This window comes from Bos indicus, chromosome 18, assembly GCF_029378745.1.
Source record: "Bos indicus isolate NIAB-ARS_2022 breed Sahiwal x Tharparkar chromosome 18, NIAB-ARS_B.indTharparkar_mat_pri_1.0, whole genome shotgun sequence".
In the NCBI taxonomy this organism is placed as follows: Eukaryota; Metazoa; Chordata; class Mammalia; order Artiodactyla; family Bovidae; genus Bos; species Bos indicus.
In genome coordinates this window covers 58,060,204-58,080,233 of record NC_091777.1, presented here as the reverse complement: position 1 = coordinate 58,080,233, position 20,030 = coordinate 58,060,204, and the positions used below count along the sequence as shown (strand labels likewise).

Genomic DNA, 20,030 nt, shown 5'->3' with positions numbered 1-20,030 from the left:
TTCTCTTTATCTATGACGTTATGTTGTTTGTTTTTTTTTCAGTTCCACCTACCTGTGAGATCATACAGTATTTTCCTTCCTCTGTCTAACGTGTTTCATTACCCTAATGCCCTCACGTACCATCCATGTATTGTAAAGGCAGGATATCCTTCTCTTTTATAGCTGAAGAATGATCACGAGTATGCACACACTGCAGTTTCTTTATTCATTCTCTCATCATCGGATATGGAAGTTGTTTCCATGGCTTCAATAGTGTACATAACACTTCCATGAACATGGGGTGCATATATATTTTCAAATTGCCATTTTCATCTTCTTTAAAGGCCCCAAAGTGAAAGTGCTTGAGGCCCTATTTTGAGGAACCTGCACAGTGTCCCCATAGTGGCCGCACAATTCACATTCCCACCAGCAGTGCCCAAGGGTTCCCTTTACCCCACATCCTCACCAACACTGCTTGTTTCTTGTTCTTTGACCGTCCCAGCTTGACCTTTGCTGGACACCAGCCGCTCTGAAGGTGTGCTGCACAGCCCTGTGGATCCTGGCCTTCTCCAGCGCCTGCTTGTCCAGCAATGTTCCCGCAACCGGTGAGGAGTGAGGGAGAGAGCTCATCCCCTCTTGTTCACCAGGACCCCAAGGCCAGGGTTCTGTGGAGCATGACATTGACTCAAGTGTTCAGATCCCTCCTTAGGCAAAAAAAAGGAAAAAAAAATGGTGTCACAGAATGCAATACAGACATGGACCCCAAAATACAAAATGTGACCGTTAGGTCTCTGGTGTGGCCCTGAAGTGTTTTCAGGGACTGAGAACAAAGAGCAAATGAACAAAGAAGCTGCCATATCTCTTTTCAATCAATAAATTCCAAGAACGCATGAATCTGTGAGCCAGGAACTGTGGATGAAGGTCAAATATATATTTCCTAAAAGTCTCAATATCACAGGCACATCACATCTGAGTTTCTTTCGAAATGAGAAACCTATGTAATCAATCACAAAACATAAAATGCTGAAAACCAAAAGATAAGACAGTTTTTGCAGACTAGTTTTCTTTCTTCCTTTTTTTTTTAAGCCATGACCTAGGGCTTGTGGGGTCTTAGTTCCCAGACCAGGGATTGAAGCTGGGCCAGAGGCAGTGATAGTGCAGAGTGCTAAGCACTGGGCCACCATACCATTTTTCTCACAAGTCAGGCACACCTATCACACCTGCGTAACACCTGTTCCCCATACTTTTGGCCTGATCCTCTTTGATTGCCTCTTTTTAGGAAAATAAGCATGTATATTAATTAATGTGAATATTCTACTAATAAAGTGTTAGTTAGCCATGTCTGACTCTTTGTGATCCCATGGACTGTAGCCTGCAAGGGCCCTCTGTCCATGGAATTCTCCAAGCAAGGATATTGGAGTGGGTTGCCAGTCCCTTCTCCAGGAGATCTTTCTGACCCAGAGATCGAACCCTGGTCTTCACACTGAGGGCAGATTCTTTACCATCTGAGCTAGCAGGGAAGCCCATTATATGAGGAAATAAGATTAATTATATCTAAAATAGAGTAGAAAGAAAATACAGTATTTCCACTGGCACGATTAATTGACGGACATATCTTTTTCTTTCTGTAGTTTAAAAAAGTAAAAAATATATTAATATTTCTATCTAACTGTAAAAGAAACTTTCCATCAGTCCCATAGCTTCTTCCTGAAAGTGTCTAAAACGTTTATGATCATAGTAAAATTTCTGAATCTTAAAGAATTTTTTCCCAAAAGGGCAGTAAGTTCACAGGTTTTTTGCACACATGACTTAAGCCTTCATGTGGCTTTGAAAAGAAGGCCATCCAGAGTGAGGGGTCGTGAACTGTATTTCTGTGTGAGGTCTGGACTTTGTGGTCCCAGCTGAATGGGGCAAAGTTCTTCCTTTACCACCCCACTGCGTGGGCCTGTCCTGGTCGGCTGGTCCCACAGACCCTCAGATCCATGACGACGCACAGCCCGTGTGCCCTGTTCTGAAAACCCTTCTGGGCAAAGGAGCTTTTCACGCTCAGCTTTCCTTCCTGGGTTCCACCCTCCAGCGTATGTGAGTCTTCCTGCCCAAGTCTGAATAGTTTTGAGAAATCTTTCAATGTTCTTTCCTGGAAAGTTCAGTGTTTCTCTGTTGCAGGGTCAGTCCCACCCGATGACCAGGGCTGGACCTGGTTTCTCTTTTCTGGTTGTGCCGACTGCTGGGCGATCCCACCGTGGACCCGAGCATCACTGGATGGGTGGTCATGTCAGAGCCACGTGCGGTGAAGCCTCTCGGCCTCTGGGGGCCTCAGGATCTCCCCCTGGGGTGTGGGGTGTGGGGTGTGACCTTCTGCCTTCTCAGGGCCACCCCTCCTCCATGGCCTGGGGCATCCAAGTTCCCCTTCTGTGCTTGGCCAAGGCTCTGTCTCCGTCACCCTCTGGCTTCCTGTTGGGGCTTCCTCGTTCCCTCCCCACATTCGGGGCGCTTCCCTCCCCAGCAGAGGGACCTGAACCGGCTCTGTGCTGGCGGATGCTGACATGGTGCCCCTGCTGCTGCTGCCCCTGCTGTGGGGGGGTGAGTGGGGGAGGTGGGGGACGGGGCTCACGGCTGGGGGAGGGGAGCACGCGTGGGGAGGGGCTGGAGCTGCCGCTGAGCCTCTGTGTTCCCCAGGGTCCGTGCAGGAAATGGCAGGGTACGGGCTCGAAGTGCAGGAATCAGTGGCGGTGAAGGCGTGCATGGACGTCCGCGTGACCTGCTCCTTCTCCTACCCCTGGAATTCGGGATATCCCTGGTATTCCTCTGGCGAACTTTTCATCTACTGGTTCCGGGAAAAAGACCAGCACACCAATGATGCTGTGGCCACAAACGACCCAAGGAAACGAGTGAAGCCAGAGACCCGGGGCCGATTCAGCCTCCTTGGGGACCCCAACAACAATGACTGCTCCCTGAGCATCAGACAGGCCAGGCTGAGCGACTCAGGAGTCTACTACTTCCGAGTGGAGAGAGGATATGATGTGAGATACAGTTACAGAGATAAAAAGCTGAATTTGCTGGTGACAGGTATGACAGGGGGCCCAGGAGAGGACCCTGGCCCATGGAGACTCCTCTATTAGAACGGGAACAGGGTATAGGAGCCCTCCCTGCTCCAGGTCTTGGGGTTTGAGGGTTCACGAGAGACCCAGAACTGGGAAGGAGTTGTGACCCTGACCCTCTGGGTCCCCACACCCCTGCGCCCAGGCATCTCCCTCTGTCTCCTCATCTCCCTTTCTCCAGGGAAACCCGACATCCATTTTCTGGAGCCTCTGGAGTCTGGCAGCCCCACAAAGCTGACCTGCAGACTGTCACTAGCCTGTGATGAGCCACACCCTCTCCTGTTCTCCTGGGCGGGGGACGCCCTTGATGCCATGAACCCAGACACCCTCCACTCCTCGGAGCTCACCCTCACCCCGAGGGCCCAGGACCACGGCACCAACCTTACCTGTCTGGTGACATTCCAGCAGGTGACCCTAGAGAGAACCGTCCTTCTCAACGTCTCCTGTGAGTGTGGAGGGGCGATGGGGTCCCTGAGGGCGGTGGTGTGTGTGTGTGGGTGTGTGCGTGTGTGTGCGTGTGTAGAGAGAAGGCAAGCCCACTCTTCTATGGGTCTGCGCCCTGGGAGTTGAGGTGGGAGTGACCATGAAGGACAGCCCCCCCATTCCTGGTTTCCCTCCTGGGGTGCTGGTCAGTTTCCATCCCACTCCTCCCTCTGCAGCAAGCCCATGTCTTTCTGCCCCAGATGCTCCGAGGAACCTCCGCATCAGCCTCTCCTTCAGAAATGTCACAGGTAGGACAGGACCTCTCCTCTCCAGGGCTGGGTCCTGCTCCTGGGACTGCCTCCAAGGTGGGGCCGGGGAGTGGGCTTGAATGTGATCAGATATGGGAAGAGCAAGGAGAAAATCACCAGCCTGCCACACCTCCCAAGCACTAGAGCACACACACATGCAATACACACTGAGACTCACACACACAGGCACACACACATAATACATACACATGAACATACACTGAGACATGCACAGAAACGCCCATGCACACAGGCACACACACATCACACATGTACACAGAGATATACCCACAGCACAGGCACCATCATGCACACATACACTCACGGACATATACACATGCACTCATGCACACATACACACAGGCACGCACACATACACACAGGCACACACACATACACCCCACACGTATACACACTCACACACCCTGTTCAAAGCCCATTTCCTTCACCGTGGTTCTATTGTGTGGCTTTCTTCCACAAAAGCTTCCTTAGTCCCATCCTCTGCTGCCTTCACTGAATCAACATCACAAGCCTTGAGGCTCTGGGTTTTCTTTCCACCAAACAGCCCAGGCCTGTCCCATTGAGACACCAAGCCTCCCCTGAAGATACGAGGCCCAGACACGTTGGCTCAGCCTGCTTAGGGTGTGAAGGTCCAGTCCTGGGACTGCAGGGAACCCAGCTGGCCAGCGGGGGGAGGAGAGAGCGAGGCCAGGAGATCCTGGGAAAGAGGGAGGAGGAGACCTCAGCCTCCCCCAGCTCTCCCACTTCGCTTTCCCCCAAAGCCTTCAAGATTCTGCAGAACACCTCATCTATTCTCATCCCGGAGGGCCAGGAGCTGCAGCTGCTGTGTGTTGCTGACAGCAAACCCCCTGCACAACTGAGCTGGTTCCAAGGGTCTCCCACCCCGGAGGCCGCCCCCATCTCCAACACCGAGGTCCTGGAGCTGCAGTATTTAGGAACTGCAGAAGCAGAGCTCACCTGCCAGGCTCAGAACCCGCTGGGCTCCGAAAATATCTCCCTGAGCCTCATCGTGGTCTGTGAGTGTGGGGTCTCCTGGGGACAGGATGCCGGGGTTCCAGGGAGGGGAGGGGTGCCCCTGATCCCTCCCATCTCTCCCACAGCCCCCCCGCAGCTGCTGGGCCCCTCCTGCTCCCAGGAGGACGAGGGTCTGCGCTGCAGCTGCTCCTCCCGAGCCCGGCCGGCCCCCTCCCTGCACTGGAGGCTGGGCAAGCTTCTGCTGGAGGGGAACTTCAGCAACGCCTCCTTCGAGGTCAGCTCCAGCTCCGCCGGGCCCTGGGCCAACGGCTCCCTGAGCCTCCGAGAGGGGCTCAGCTCTGGCGTCAGCCTCAGCTGCGAGGCCCTGAACATCCACGGGGCCCGGAGCGGGTCTGTCCTGCTGCTGCCAGGTCAGGGGTCTGTTGGGGGGAAGAGGCTTAGAGGAGATGCGGGTCTCCATCCTAGAGAAGATGACGCTTGGCGGGGAGAGGGGCTGGGGTCAGGGCAGAAGGTGCTTTCTAGGACAGGGGGCTCCTTCTCAGGCCTGAAGAGGCTCTCCAGAAAGTTCTGCAAGGAGGCGGGAAGGCAAGAGACTGATCTCGGGGTCGTGATCATCTCCTGGCCGTCTTCCCTGCAGGGAAGCCTGCATTCCTGGTTGTTGGGGCTCTTGGAGGCGCTGGTGCCATGGCCCTGCTGTCCCTGTGCTTGTGCTTCCTTTTCTTTTACATGTAAGTCTGTGTTCTTGGGGAGGTATAGGGATGTGTGTGGTAGGGAGTGTGGAAAGAGGTCTCTTAATCCCAGGAATGTGGAGAAGCGTAGATTAGGTTCAGAGTTGGGTAACAACCTTAGCAAGATGTAATTCCCATGCATTAAGGTGCATAGTTCATTGGCTTTTAGTCTATTCAGAACTGCGTGTCTTTGACAGTGATTTTGACAGAATTTTTGCATTAGCCCCAAATGAAAGAGAAACCAAAAGGAAATCCACACCCCTGATCATCCCCTCCGTTCCACCTTCTGCCCTAGGCAAACGCTAGGCTGTTTTCCATCTCTCTAGAGTTGTCTGTTCTGGACATTTCAAATAAGGGCAGTGATAAAATATGTGGTCCCATGTGACTGACTTCTCTCACTTTACGTGATGTTTTGAAGGTTCATGCATGGCAGTCCTTCACTCCTTTTAAAAAAAAAAAAAATTAGTTCATTAATTTTTGGCCGTGCTGGGTCTTGGTTGTGGTACACAGGCTTCTCATTGCCATGGCTTCTCTTATTGCAAAGTGCAGGCTCTAAGATGTGCGGGCTTCCAGAATTGCAGCTCAAGGGCTCTAGAGCGCAGGCTCAGTAGCTGTGGTGCACAGGCTTAGTTGCTCAGAGCCACATGGAATCTTCCCAGACCAGGGATTGAACCTGTGTCCTTTGCATTGGCAGGCGGATTCTCATCCCCCGCGCCACCAGAGACGTCTCCATCATTCTTTTTTATTTCCAAACAATGTTCCCTTGAATGAATGGAGCTACTCATTCATCTACTCATTCATTTACTAGCTACTCATTCAGCTACTCATTCATCTACTCATCCGTTCATCCACTGATGGACATTTGGGTTGTTTTGGCCACCATGTGTCAATAATAATGACATTCATGTACAAGTTTGTAAGTCAAGTCTCTAGTGATGGAAATTCAGTCTTGGCCAAAGTCCTGGTCATCCAAGAAGATGAAGCACTTACTTCCGTGTCAGGAAGGCCTCTGAGTCCAGTGTTTCAGGGTCTGGATACCCGAGCCGTCGTTCTGGGGGCAGTGGGAGGGCAGTGGGAGGCAGCTTGCCCACCTTTGTCTGAGCCGCCCTGACTGCAGCACACCGGTTTCTTCTCTTAGACTGAAAGCCCGCAGAAAGCAGGCAGCCATGAGACCAGAGGGTGTGGATGATGAAGACCCGGTCATGGGTACCGTCGCCTGGGTGAGTGATGCGGGCGTCTTCTCCAGCCGTGGGGGCCCCAGGCATGTCCATTTGGCAGACTCAGGCTAAGTCCATCAGTAGTTCCTGCTCCTGCCTGCTCCCCCAGGCAGACACCTGGGAGCTGGCTTCCCTTCGGTTCTTCCCCTTCATCTCCCAGGCCCAGTGGTGCTCTGCTGACCACTGAGCCTATTCACTTCTTTACTGGATACAGGCTGCTAGAACTATCTCCCCCCAAACCAGTACTTTCCAGCCATTCTGGAGTCTCAAAGCTGTTGCTCCCAATGCTTAGAGAATCAAGTCATAATCGTTGGTCTGATATATGATGTCTTTCCTGGCGTCTCCCCTGACGGCCGCTCCAGCCACTGGTCCTGCCCTAGGGTCCAGCTACACTGGCCTTCTCCCTGTGTCCAGAGAGATCTATTCCCTTATGACTCGGAGTCTTTGAATATACAGTTCCTTCTACCTGAACTAGGCTTCCCTGGTAGTTCAGATGGTAAAGAATCCACCTGCAATGCAGGAGACCTGCGTTTGATCCCTGGGTTGGGAAGATATCCTGGAGAAGAGAATGGCTATCCACTCTGTATTCTGGACTGGAGAATCCCATGGACTATACACTCCATGGGGTTGCCAAGAGTCAGATATGACTGAGCAACTTTCCCTTCACTACCTGAGCTGCCCTCCCTTTCGCAGTTCAACCATCCACCTCGCTGCCTCCTTCCAGCTGCAAGCTCAGCATCTCTTATTCTGGGAACCTTTGCCTTCTCCCTTCCTTCTCTCCATCCACCAAGTCCTGTGTCCATCCCCGACACCCTGTGTTACATCACACAACATCAGTGCATTGACCTGTCTCCACCTTCTCATCGTATATGTAAAGTCCTTGAGAACGAGGGCTGTAATTTTCTCTCACACCATCCCTGTCCAGCAAGACCACTGTTCCCTTTTTAAAAACTGGGCTTGTGTTGCCCTAAATGGAATTATCCAAAATGCTTTGTTCATCACCGAGCTAGTATCAATGGAACAAGCAGTATTCACTTTTACTTACTCATCGTTACACATGATATGATAAACACGTGTAAATCTACCATCCAACCTGAGACTTAAAACACTGATGATAACTTTCATCTACCCTTCTACTCTGACCCGCCCCCAGTAACCACTGCTCTGAATCTTTTGATGCTGGTGTTACCACATATATGTTTACCCCAAATATACACTCTTTAGTTGCTTCTGAACCTTCCAAGGGTGTCATGTGCTGGGTATGCTTCTTGGACTTGCCCAGTAGACACAGTCTTATATAGCAAAGATTCATTCATGTTTTTGCACAAAGTTGCAGTTCCCCATTGTATAATGATGTATTTTATGATTATGTCTATTATCTAAGCTCCTATTGATGGACATTGGAGTTGTTTCCTGGTGTTGCAATTACAAACATTCCTTATTCGTGTCTCATTGTATTCACATGCAAGAGTTTTCCTTTAGCATTACTTAGGAATTTAATTACTAGGTCATAGGGTCTGTAAAGTTCCTATTTAGAAGATCATGACAATATTTTCCAAAGCAACTGTGTTCACTCATACTCTCATCTATGCCTATCAGGTTCTGTTGATCTACAATCTCTCCAACACTTAGTTTTCTCAATTTTTTTTTTCAGTCATCTCACATTCTCATTATGGTGTTGATTTGCATTTCCTTGGTTACCAATGAAGATGAAAATCTCTCTACAGCTTCAGCAGCATATGAACATCTTTTCCATAAAATGCCTGGTCTCATTGACAGCCCATTTTCCTATTGAATGTTTGACCTTTTCTTATTAAATTTGAGAGCTTTATACATTTTTATGCTTTTTAAAAGATTATATACATTGTAAATATCTTCTCCCAGTGAGTAGCTCATACTTTACCTTTTTAAAGGTGACGTTTGATGATAAGTTCTTAATTGTAATAAGAACTTTGGGGTTTAAGAAATTCTTTCCCATCTTAAGATGTAGAAAGATATTCAAGGATAGTTTCTACTAAAAGTTTTCTGTTTTTCTTTTGGCATTTAAAGACTTCATCTATGGGAAGTTGACTTTTCTGTGTGGTGTACAGTGTTGACCTATATATGTTCCTTCTTTTTTTGCAAAATAGTCCTTCACTTCCTCCCCTGTGGATCTGCCATTCATCAAAATTCCAAATGTGGGTGGTCCTCTTTCTGTGACCTCTTCTATTCCAATGATCAATTTTAGAGTCCTTGAGTCAAAACTGTGTCTACATTCAACAGTCTATAAGCTCAAAAATAAGTCCTGGTATCTGATAGAGCAAGTCCTTCTCCAGATTCTTCTTTCAAAGTTGTCTTGACTACTCTTGGGCCTCTGCTGTTCTATTTAAATGTTAAAATCAGTATGTCAAGTTCCCCAAAATACTCCTGTTGGAGTTTTGATTGGAATTGCATTGAACCTATAGGTCAATCCAGGAAGAGTGTATTTGTGGATTCAAGTCTTCTAATCCAAGAGAACAGATTATCTCTATTCATTTAAGTCTTTAAAAAAAATGTTTTCAAGAAAGATGGAGAATTCCTTCACACAGGTCTTGGTCATCTAGTTATTCTATAACAATAACTAGTATTTAAAAAATTTTTTTCTTCCTAAATACTAGTTATTGCTACTACTGTACATGCTTTTTTCTGATTGCTCATTGCTATATGCAGAATGAAAAACAATTCTTTTTAAGTGTGAGGATTTATTTTGTAATTTAAAAATATCTCAAATTGGTCTTGAGTGTCATTTAGATTCTTGTTGCTTTGGTAGCTGGAAAATTCTTATATCTTACTTGTAACCATCCGTTTTCAGAGATAAAGATACCATCTGAAAAATTTGTGATATTCTTGCTTTTAACTGTCGTGGCTTGTATGGATAGTCTTTATCAGGCTGAGGAAGTTCTTTGCTATCACTAAATAACTTTATGTTTATATCATACATCTCAGTTGAACTTTTCAGATACATCCACTGATATGATTTTCCCTATAATTTGTTACCAGTGGTGAGCGAAACGGTTCAACATTTTCTATTTTGAAACTAGCATTCCTGAGAAAAGATGAAATTGTTCACAGTGAGTGTTTTTTTTTCTTTTTCTAAAACTCTGGTAGATTCAGTGTGTTAATATTTTGTTGAGCACTTTCGCATCTGTATGCAAGAGTGAAATGGACCTCTGTCTTCCTTTCTCCTGTTGTTGTTTTCTTCTTTGGGTATCAAGATAATATCGAGGAATTGTAGAATCTTTCCATTTTTTCTATTAATATTATCTGAAAGAGAGTGTGTAAAATTGAGATGATCTGCTTCTTGAATGACTAATAAGTATCACTTGTACAGGCCGCCTGGGTCTGCCCTTGTCTTTATATGTGGTTTTTCTAACTCAGTCATTTTGTGTGTCCGTTAACACACAAACAGTGTGTTAGAGATAACAGTTTGTTCATTTCATCTAAGTTTTATAATTTGTTGACAAAAGGTTATGAGTAGTATTCTCTTAATTGCATATTGTTTAATTAGGATTAATTCCCCATTGGGGGCTTCCCTGGTGAAAAGAATCCTCCTGCAATGCAGGAGACCCGGGTTTGATCCCTGGGTCGGGAAGATTCACTGGATAAGGAAATGGCAACCCACTCCAGTATTCCTGCCTGGAAAATCCCATGGACAGAGGAGCCTGGTATGGCTACACTTCATAGTACTCTGGCAAAAGAGTTTGTCAGACAGGACTTAGCAACTAAGCAACAACAACTTAGCTTATTAATATATAGCACCCTTCTTTCATTATAAAAGTTTTTATGGATACATTTCTCTCAGAACACCACTTTAATTTCACCTCACACGTTTTGAAATGTGTTATTTTAATACCATTCAGTTCTAAACATTGCAAAAACCTATTGTGACTTTTTTAGGAATCTTAAATTATTGGGGATTTTTAAAAATTGAAATGTAGGGGACTTCCCTGGTGGACCAATGGCTAAGACTCTGAGCTCCCAATGAAGGGGGCCCAGGCTCGATCTTTGGTCAGGGAACTAGATCCCACATGCTGCAGCTAAGACCCAGTGCAGCCAAATAAATAAATTAAAAAATTTTTAATAAAAAAAATCCAAATGTATGGGGATTTTAAAACATCTTTCCATCCTTAAATTCTAACTAAATTGGGTTTTGTCAGAGTACATTGTTTTGATGATATTTACTTTTTAACTTTGTTGAGACTTTATCTGTGACTTGGTTATGTGAAGAATTTCTGTAAATAGTTCCTGTATGCTTAAGAAGTATATATATATACACTCTATTTCATAAATTCCAACTAAGGTCAATAGGCCAGTGTGTGTTCATTGTATTGTTCAAATCCAAATCTTTACTAATAGGTCTTCCTAAACTATCATTATCTGAACTCTTATGACAGTTTACTTGTCAATTTTCCCCTGGAGTTTTATCAAATATATTTCTTACAGGTGATGTACTTTTAAATTAAAAGGGTATAGTTTAGAAGTATCGTATCTTCTCACGTTTAACCACACCTTGTGATTGTCTCTGTCTAGTGATACTTTTTGTTTCAAATCTATTTGGTTAGATCTTAAGATAGACACACCGCTTTGTCATTGGTTAGTTAGATATCTGGTATTTTTCCATCCTTTCCTCTCCCCACCCACTTCTAACTTTTTTTTTTAATGCTTTAGCAATGATTCTTTTGAATAGTATATGACTAAGTTTGTTTTTTCTTAATGTTATTTATTATTTTTGGCTGTGCTGGATCTTCGCTCTGCACAAGCTTTTCTCTAGCTGTGGCCAGCAAGGGTATTCTCTGGTTGTGGTGCCATCTCATCGCGATGGCTTCTCTTGTTGTGAATCTCAGCCTCTAGAGCACAGGCTCAGTAATTCTGGTGCAAGGGTTTATTTGCCATGAGGCACGTGGGATCTTCCTGGACTCAGGGATCGAACCTGTGTCTCCTACATTGGCAGGCAGATTCTTTACCACTGAGCCACCAGGGAAGCCCTATAACCAGGTATTTGAAAATCCAACTTGACATCCTGTGTCAAGTTCACACTATTTGTATTTATTGTGGTTCTTGATATACGTGGATTTCTTTGTGCTATTTCACCTTCTCCTTTTGCTTGGTTCCATTTTTTTTAAACATTTCATTTTCTCCTCTCTTATTAAAAAAAAAAAAAGTAACATCTCTGTCTTACACCTAACAAAAAGAACTCGAGTGCTGTTATATCTTTTGGTGTCCCCTCCATCCACCTTCTACAGCCATGCTGGTTCTTTCTCTAGATCTCCAGTTTTCATTCTGCGTAATTATGAACACACTCAACATTTTTCTATTCTCTGATCATTAAAAAAAATAGACAGCTACACATTTTACTGAGGCAATCTGATCACCTTTGTATCTTACATTCATTGTGTGTGGTTTCTTAGTTTTCTTATTTTTATTTGCATTCTTTGTATTTGAGTTCTTTCTCCTAACATGTTTTTAACTTGGTATTTCCTGTATTGAGACTTGTATCTGAAATATTTTTATGCCCCCACAATTGAATTTCATTTGGTAGGCTCTCAATTCCAGGATCAAGGTGATTTCCTTTGGATACTCTGAACACTTGATTCACTGTTTCTTGTACCGGGTATCCTTGTTAGAGGTCTCAAGTCTCACACATTGGCAGGTAATCCACTCATTCTCCCTGGAAACATTTGCATGTTTCTCCTTAGTTTTGACAGTCTTGAGATGAACTGTACTTTATTTGGCTGTGGATTTTTCCTTGTCTTTTTTCTTGTGTTTGCGAGGTACTTTGTGCTGATGTAGTTCACTTTTTCTGTAATTCTGACAATTTTATCTCCACTATTTTTGTCCAATTATCTCTTCCTCTTTTGGTTTCATTTTTATCTCATTTGGGGACTACTGGGACTTCCCTGGTGGCTCAGTGGTTAAGACTCCATGCTCCCAGTGTGGAGGCACAGGTTTGCTCTCTGGCCGGGGAACTAAGATCCCACATGCTGGTGGTGTGGCCCCCCAAGAAAGCATGTCATTTGGGGACCATTATCATCTGAATGTTGAGATTTTCTAGTTCCTTCGTCATTCATAACTTTCATTTTCACGTGTTCTGTTCTTCATCCTCCCCTGCTTCCTTCTACGGGAGACTCAAAGGTTCTTCTAGCTCCCGGATATACTTCAACTGTATTTATTCTATTCTTCATCCCACCATTGGATTCTCCCTATTTTTATATCTCAGACATCATATTTCCATGTTTTACAGAACTGCACACACATTTCCTTTTTATGTAACTTACATGATTACATAACTTCTTGTTTTACATCTTATGTACATAATTACTGATATGTATAATTTTCTTTTCCAGTCTTACTGAGATATATTGGACATATAGCATTGTATAAGTTTAAGGTGTACAGAATAATGAATTGATTTACATACATCATGAAATGACTAGCCTAATAAGATTAGTGAACATCCATCATCTCCTATAGACAAAAAATTAAAGAAATAGAAAAAAATATTTTCCTTGCAATGAGAACAGTTAGGATTTACTCTGAATAACTTTCATGTATAACATACAGCAGAGTTAATTCTAATGATTACATTCTACATTACCTCTCTAGTACTTATTTATCTTATAACTGGAAGTTTGTACCTTTTGACCACTTTGATTCAGTTTCCCCATCCCCACCTTCTGCCTCTGGCAACCACAAATCTGATCTCTTTTTCTGGGGGTTTGCTTGTTTCTTGTTTTTGAAGTATAAGTGATTCGATATTTCTGTTTCAAAATGATCACCATGCCGTCTAGTTACAATATGTCACCACTCGGAGATATTACATCGTTACTGAGTGATGTACATAATTTCTTTTCCTGTTTTTTTTTTGGAGGATAATTGCTTTACAGTGCTGTGTTGGTTTCTGCCATTTAACAACGTAAATCAGCCACAAGTATACATGTGTCCCCTCCCTCCTGAACCTCCCTCCCACCCCTCTAGGTTGTCTCAGAGCACCAGGTTGAGCTCCCTGTGTTATACAACAACTTCCCACTTGCTATCTCATTTACATATGATAATACAGAGAGAGAACAGACTCATGTTGGACACTGCTGGTGAAGGAGAGGATGGGAGGGATTGAGAGAGTAGCGTAATTTCTTAGTCTCACGTTCATGATGTAACGTCAGCACTTACTCCTCTTAGTGCGTTTATCATGCTTGGTTTAAAACTCTTGATCAAAGTGTTCTAATACTTGTTTTTTGAAGGTACATGATGTTCCCAGCCTCCTTTGGTTGGTTTTTCTTCCAGGATATTTACACTTTGCAGGTGCTCAGTCCTCTGACCTGGCAGGGGGTGGGGGGGTGCATATTCCCCAGGGATGTTAGCTATTTGGTCTGGACTGTTGATTGGGTGAAGGTGAAGGGCAGATGCTGGCCTGTGTTGGCTCAAAGGAGTGATGGGGACCAGTCGCAGGGTGGAGTGCCCCAGGCACCACAACCACTGTCCACCAGTCCCACTTCGTGTCCCCCTCTCTCCGCTGAAAAAGCAGAGTAAGTCACCCCTTTGCCTTCCAACCTCAAGGAGAAGGAGCTTTGGATTTTGATCCAAAATCTCTGTGGATTTTGATCCACTAGACTCTGGAGTTTGGGAAAGAAGAAAGGGAGGACACGAATCCCAAAGGCCAGTGAGGTTCCATGGCCTCTCTCCTTCTCTTCACCCCAGGGAGCCTTCGGTGCTCCCTGGGGTGGTGCCTTCGGTGCATTTACCTCTGGACACATGCACATAACCATCTTGTCCACGCTCTATGAATTCTGCAGGCAATGATTGTCCCAAGGCAAGGGTGGAGGAGGGAAGGGAGCAGAATTCAAGCACATCTGTGGGAACCTGTTCTTCCTCTTGTCGACAAGCCAGCTTCCCTAGCCCTGGGCTGTAACGTGTCACCTCCCCAGCCCCATGTGTTCAAATTAGCTTTTACTTCCCCCCAGTAACCTCAAGGTGATTAATCAATCAACAATTGATTATAAAATTTTGTTATCCCATAGTTCCATCTATAGTTTTTGATTGTTGGATCTTGGTGAGCAGAGCCAGTGGTATGTGTGAATTCACTATCTTAACAGGAACCCTGATAGAGCTTTGTTTTCCCCATTATGTTGTTGTTGTTGTACAGCCACTAAGTCGTGTCAGACTCTTTGCGACCCCATGGACCGCACGACGCCATGGACTGTCCTCCACTATCTCCTGGACTTTGCTCAAATTCATGTCCATTGAGTCAGTGGTGTTATCTAACCATCTCATCCTCTCCCCCTCCTTCTCCTTTTGCCTTCAATCTTTCGCAGCATCAGGGTTTTTTCCCTGATAAGTCAACTCTCTCAGCCTTTCTGTAACTTTGATACTGTAGGCAGAATAGTAAAGCAATGAGCTGCATAGTCCCTGGAGTTCATCCTCCTGTGTCCAAGTCCTGGACTCAACCACTTCCAAGCTGTGTGACCTTGGACAAGTTAGTTAACCTCTCTGCTTCTTTATTTTCTCTTCTGGAAATGAGGCCATTGCTATGCTGGTACATGTTTCATTGGGTTGCTACAAGAAGTGCTTAGAAATGTGCCTAGGTCATGGGAAATTGCTTACAACTCTTACCTAATGTTACTATTCCCTTCTCTAATAAGGAACTGGGCATGCGGGCAGGTATTTTGGGCTGTTTCACTTCCTCATATGGCCTCTTTTGAAAGAACAGCACTTAATGGCACCTAGCTCATAACCAGCACTCAGCAAAGAGGTGTTGGATGAAGGAATGAACTTAGTGCTTTCTCCTGTTTATTCATCTGAGCTGCATCTTGTCTTCTGCGTGCTCAATCACCTAATCATGTCTGATTCTTTGCAACCCCATGGACTGCAGCCCACCAGGCTCTTCTGCCCATGGGGTTTCCCAGGCAAGAATACTGGAGTGGGTTGCCACTTCCTACTGCAGGGTATCTTCCTAACCAGGGATGGAATCTGTGTCTCTTGCACTGGCAGGCGGATTCTTTACTACTAGCATGACCTGGGAAGCCCGTGTTGTCTTATGAGGATCAATTCAATCCTCTTTTAATATATGGTAAGGCTATTAAGATACATGTTCTTATTTCTCCCTCTTTGGCTACAGAAGTGTCAAAATACCTAGCTGTTTTGTCATTCCATCTTGCTCATGCCTAATATGGACAGCTCTGTCTAGATATGCTTTTTTTTTCTTCTGAGGTTGTGAAACTGTTTTTTCCTAACCTGGAATTCTTTTTCTTTTTTTATGAGCTACTATTTGGAGAAGGCAATGGCAACCCACTCCAGTACTTTCACCGGGAAAAATCCCATGGACAAAGGAGCCTGGTAGGCTGTAGTCCATGGGGTCGCTAAGAGTCAGACATGACTGAGCGACTTCACTTTCACTTTTCCTTTCATGCATTGGAGAGGGAAATGGCAACCCACTCCAGTGTTCTTGCCTGGAGAATCCCAGGGACAGGGGAGCCTGGTGGGCTGCCGTCTATGGGTCGCACAGAGTCAGACACGACTGAAGCGACTTAGCAGTAGCAGCAGCATTTGAAGGCTAATGTTGCTTTCGACACACTCGTCTATAGCATGATGGTGTAGGTGTGCGTGGACAGACTTGGAGAAAAGAGAATGGCATACCAGTGTCTGGGTACCCTCTTTTCTGGGAGACTTGGGTCCTGCTTTATTTTCATTTTTGTTTTATGGGATCCAGGTCCAAGATCCAGAATTGCCATCTCTTCTGGCTTCTGCACAAGCTAGTTCATAAATCACACCAGAGTTAGACATTAGCTGTGTTTACTTGTCTCTAATCCAGTCCTCCTAGCCGACTGCAAGCTGCCTGAGGTCAGGGTCAATGTCTGTTTTCTCACACTGCTCATTTGGCCTCTCACCCAGGACTTGGTGCAGGGTACACTGTCAAGAAAACAGCAGGCCTGGGTTTGAATCCTCGCTCTGCCATCCACTCTATGAGTGACCTTGGGCAAGTTACTTCACCTCTCCCCCACCTCAATTTTCTTACCTGTAAAATGGGAATAATAAGAATATCACTCCTACTGGGTTTCTGTGAAGGTTAAATAGGATTCATAAGCCTGCAATACGGCCCAGTCAGTCTTGGCAAAATTGTAAATGAATGAGTGAATATTTGAGTTCACAGGAAGCATGTGAGGAACAAGATGAGTGAATAAACGTCCCATCTACTGAACTTTCCTTTGGGGCTCATGCCTGCTTACTCCTTCTCTGACTCCTTTTTCTCCCTTTTTCTCAGGGTTCCAGGAAAAAGCCTTGCTCAGACAGCCCCCCTGACCAGATGGTGCTGTCCCCTGCAGAGGACGCCCCACCCCCAGGGGAACAGGAAGACCTCCATTATGCCTCCCTCAACTTTCATGAGATGACATCTCGGGAGCCTCAGGACCAGGAGGCCACCAGCACCGAGTACGCTGAGATCAAAACAAGCTAATGAGGACTCATCCAGACCTCAGTCCCAGCCTCTATGGGGACAAGGAGAGGTCAGGGACTAGTTGATGAAGCCTTGGTGGCAATATTTAACTACTGTATGAGTGTCCCCAGGTAGAACAGAAAGAAGACAGGGGATGGGATTAGAGAAACAGGCTCACAGACAGGTTCCAGCACTTCCTAAGGTATCGTCATCAAGCAATTCAGTCCACCTGTCTGTGTCTCGGTTTTCTGTTCTGTAAATCAGAGATCATGTGTCTTACCTCCAAGTTGGTGAACGTTAAAGAAAGAACATATAAAAAGAAAAAAATAAAGGGGAAAATCCTCAAAAGAAAAAAAGGAAGAACATATTAAAACCAACGAACAGAGGTCCCATCACATGGCGTGTGCCTAGTGTCTGCTGGTTCCTCTTCCTGAACAGAAAGGTCCTCCCGTCAAGTTCTTCTGAGGGTGACTAGTGTTGACTGGAAACGAGTAGACAGACAGCTATTTCCCAGCAAAGATGGGTTTAATTTGGCATTAGCCTAGAATTGCTGCTTGGGGTCTGCAACCATGGAGAGCCATGTGCAAGTTCCAATTCAAGGAGGGAAGGAGACCACTTTTATAGAGGAGCAAAGGAAGTTGAGGGCTAGAGGAAAGAGTGAGTCCATGGCTTTTCATTGGCTGAGTCCTTGCCAGGAAAGGAGTCTTCCTTCTTCCTGTTGGGCTCTGGTATCATCACTGCCAGTGAGAGTGCCCCCTTCTGGACTCTAACTGAGGCTTCAGTTTATTCGTTTTTTACACCAGAACAGAGGACAGAGTGGCAATTTATTGATGTCATTCTCCATCCCGAAACTCTTTGGAGTCTCCCCAGGGAAAGACTAGCCCCTCAGCCTGGCATTCGGTTCATAATACAGCATCTTATAATCTCTCTGGGGTTATCTCCTTGTCTCACATTTATCTGTCCATTCTTCCAGCATATTTCTTTACCTGCTGACCTCCAGTCCCTTCCTTATTTCATTTATAGACCCTAAAGGGATTTTTCCAATAGCCAGAGAGCTGACCCCGACTCTCCTGAACAAACCTATTTCCTCTCAGCACCACACTAGAACTGTCCATAGAGAGTTGGACTACAAGGAAAGTTGAGCACCAAAGAATTGATGCTTTTGAACTGTGATGTTGGAGAAGACTCTTGAGAGTCACTTGGACTGCAAGGAGATCCAACCAGTGCATCCTAAAGGAGATCAGTCCTGGGTGTTCATTGGAAGGACTGATGTTGAAGCTGAAACTCCAATACTTTGGCCACCTGATGTGAATAACTGATTCATTGGAAAAGACCATGACCCTGGAAAAGATTGAAGGCAGGAAGAGAAGGGGATAGCAGAGGATGAGATAGTTGGACAGCATCAGCAACTCGATGGACATGAGTTTGAGCAAGCTCCGGGAGTTGGTGACAGGGAAGCCTGGTGTGCTGCAGTCCATGGGGTCGCAAAGAGTTGGACACTACTGAGCAACTGAACTGACTGACTGACTGACGACCTCACTGCTATGTACTCACCCACCCTCTCCTCTTGGTCCATTCTTCCTTATGCCTTCCAGGCTGGTTCACAAAGATGTCTTTGCAATTTGAGATCTCTTTCCTGGAGGTCATGCTACCTGGCTTTCATCTGTTTCCACCATCTCATCCTTCAAACCTGAGCTTGTCGACAGATTTGGATTGAGAGTATGAGCTCTTTCTTTCACTGAAGAAAGAGCTCATACTCCCCCTCCTCTAAAATTGAATTAATTTTTACAGGAAAAAGCACTAATGCAAAAATAGACAGTATTTCACCAGCACGTGTGTAGTGTGAGTGCCTAACAATAAGCTTAAGCTTTTTTGAATGTAAATGCCTGACATTAAACTTTTGATTGCCCAGGCATCCATTTCAGAGGCATCAAGGTCAAATAATTCATCTCAAATAAACATTGACAGCTATGACTTTAAAGAGCCAGGTGACCGCACCCATGAAGTTCCCTTTTAAAGATTTTTTTTTTTTTTTTTGGATGGGGACAATTTAAAAAATCTTAATTGAATTTGTTACAACATAGCCTCTGTTTTATATTTTGGTTTTTTGCCACAAAGCACGTGGGATCTTAGCTTCCTAACCAGAGATTGAACCCCCCCACACACACACCCCAACCTGCACTGGAAGGAGAAGCCTTAACCACTGGACCTCCAGAGAAGTCCCTGAAGTTCCCGTTTAGAAAGCTCTGTGTGAAGTAGATAACTGACTCTTGTGTGACCCTGTTTTTCCCTTCTTACGCCCTAATTCCACTTCCTATGTTTTAAATTCGCCATAAAAGTGAACCCACGATACCCTAGGGACCCCACCGTGTACCCCAATAAAGGCAGAGCTGAGGATCCATGCTCTCTCCCACCTCCTTCACCTGAGCCTCGGGTGTGCTGTGTATCCTCCAGGACTTGTGAGCAGTAGGCCTTGCTTTTTTCAAAGTTTCCTGATAGTTTTTGCTGAAGTGTATCTTGCAGTCATAATAAGAACAGGGGCCAGCCCATCTACAACATTGGCTCTGGTTGAGGAATCTCTTTAGGGGCTGGCCCCAAGGGCTTCACTGGTGGCTCAGCTGGTAAAGAATCTGCCTGCAATGCAGGAGACCTGGGTTCCATCAAGGCTGTATATTGTCACCCTGCTTATTTAACTTATATGCAGAATACATCATGAGAAACGCTGGGCTGGAAGAAGCATAAGCTGGAATCAAGATTGCCAGGAGAAATCTCAATAACCTCAGATATGCAGATGACACCACCCTTATGGCAGAAAGTGAAGAACTAAAGAGCCT

General features: G+C 45.5%; 1 protein-coding gene across 3 annotated transcripts; it reads left to right on the top strand.

Annotated features, from left to right (window-relative positions):
* The first annotated feature begins 2,353 nt into the window (after positions 1–2,353).
* SIGLEC5 (sialic acid binding Ig like lectin 5) lies at positions 2,354–19,618 on the top strand. 3 transcript variants are annotated; one of them, XM_070771545.1, is made up of 9 exons: positions 2,395–2,562; positions 2,659–3,048; positions 3,262–3,525; positions 3,764–3,811; positions 4,594–4,848; positions 4,933–5,217; positions 5,445–5,535; positions 6,674–6,755; positions 17,026–19,618. In XM_070771545.1, the coding sequence occupies exons 1-9, from the start codon at positions 2,526–2,528 to the stop codon at positions 17,215–17,217; spliced, it is 1,644 nt and encodes a 547-aa protein (XP_070627646.1). In that variant the 5' UTR covers positions 2,395–2,525; the 3' UTR covers positions 17,218–19,618. The 3 variants fall into 3 exon arrangements, with proteins under 3 accessions (XP_070627647.1, XP_070627646.1, XP_070627645.1); XM_070771544.1 differs by having other exon boundaries at positions 2,432–2,562; positions 2,700–3,048; XM_070771546.1 differs by lacking the exons at positions 5,445–5,535; positions 17,026–19,618 and having other exon boundaries at positions 2,354–2,562; positions 2,700–3,048.
* The last annotated feature ends 412 nt before the right edge of the window (positions 19,619–20,030 follow it).

Coding starts and splice junctions, on each gene's coding strand:
- SIGLEC5 (XM_070771545.1), top strand. CDS start 2,526: ATGGTGCCCCTGCTGCTGCTGCCCCTGCTGTGGGGGG. Junction 3,526..3,763: donor CGTCCTTCTCAACGTCTCCT/GTGAGTGTGGAG, acceptor TTTCTGCCCCAG/ATGCTCCGAGGAACCTCCGC. Junction 5,536..6,673: donor TGCTTCCTTTTCTTTTACAT/GTAAGTCTGTGT, acceptor TTCTTCTCTTAG/ACTGAAAGCCCGCAGAAAGC.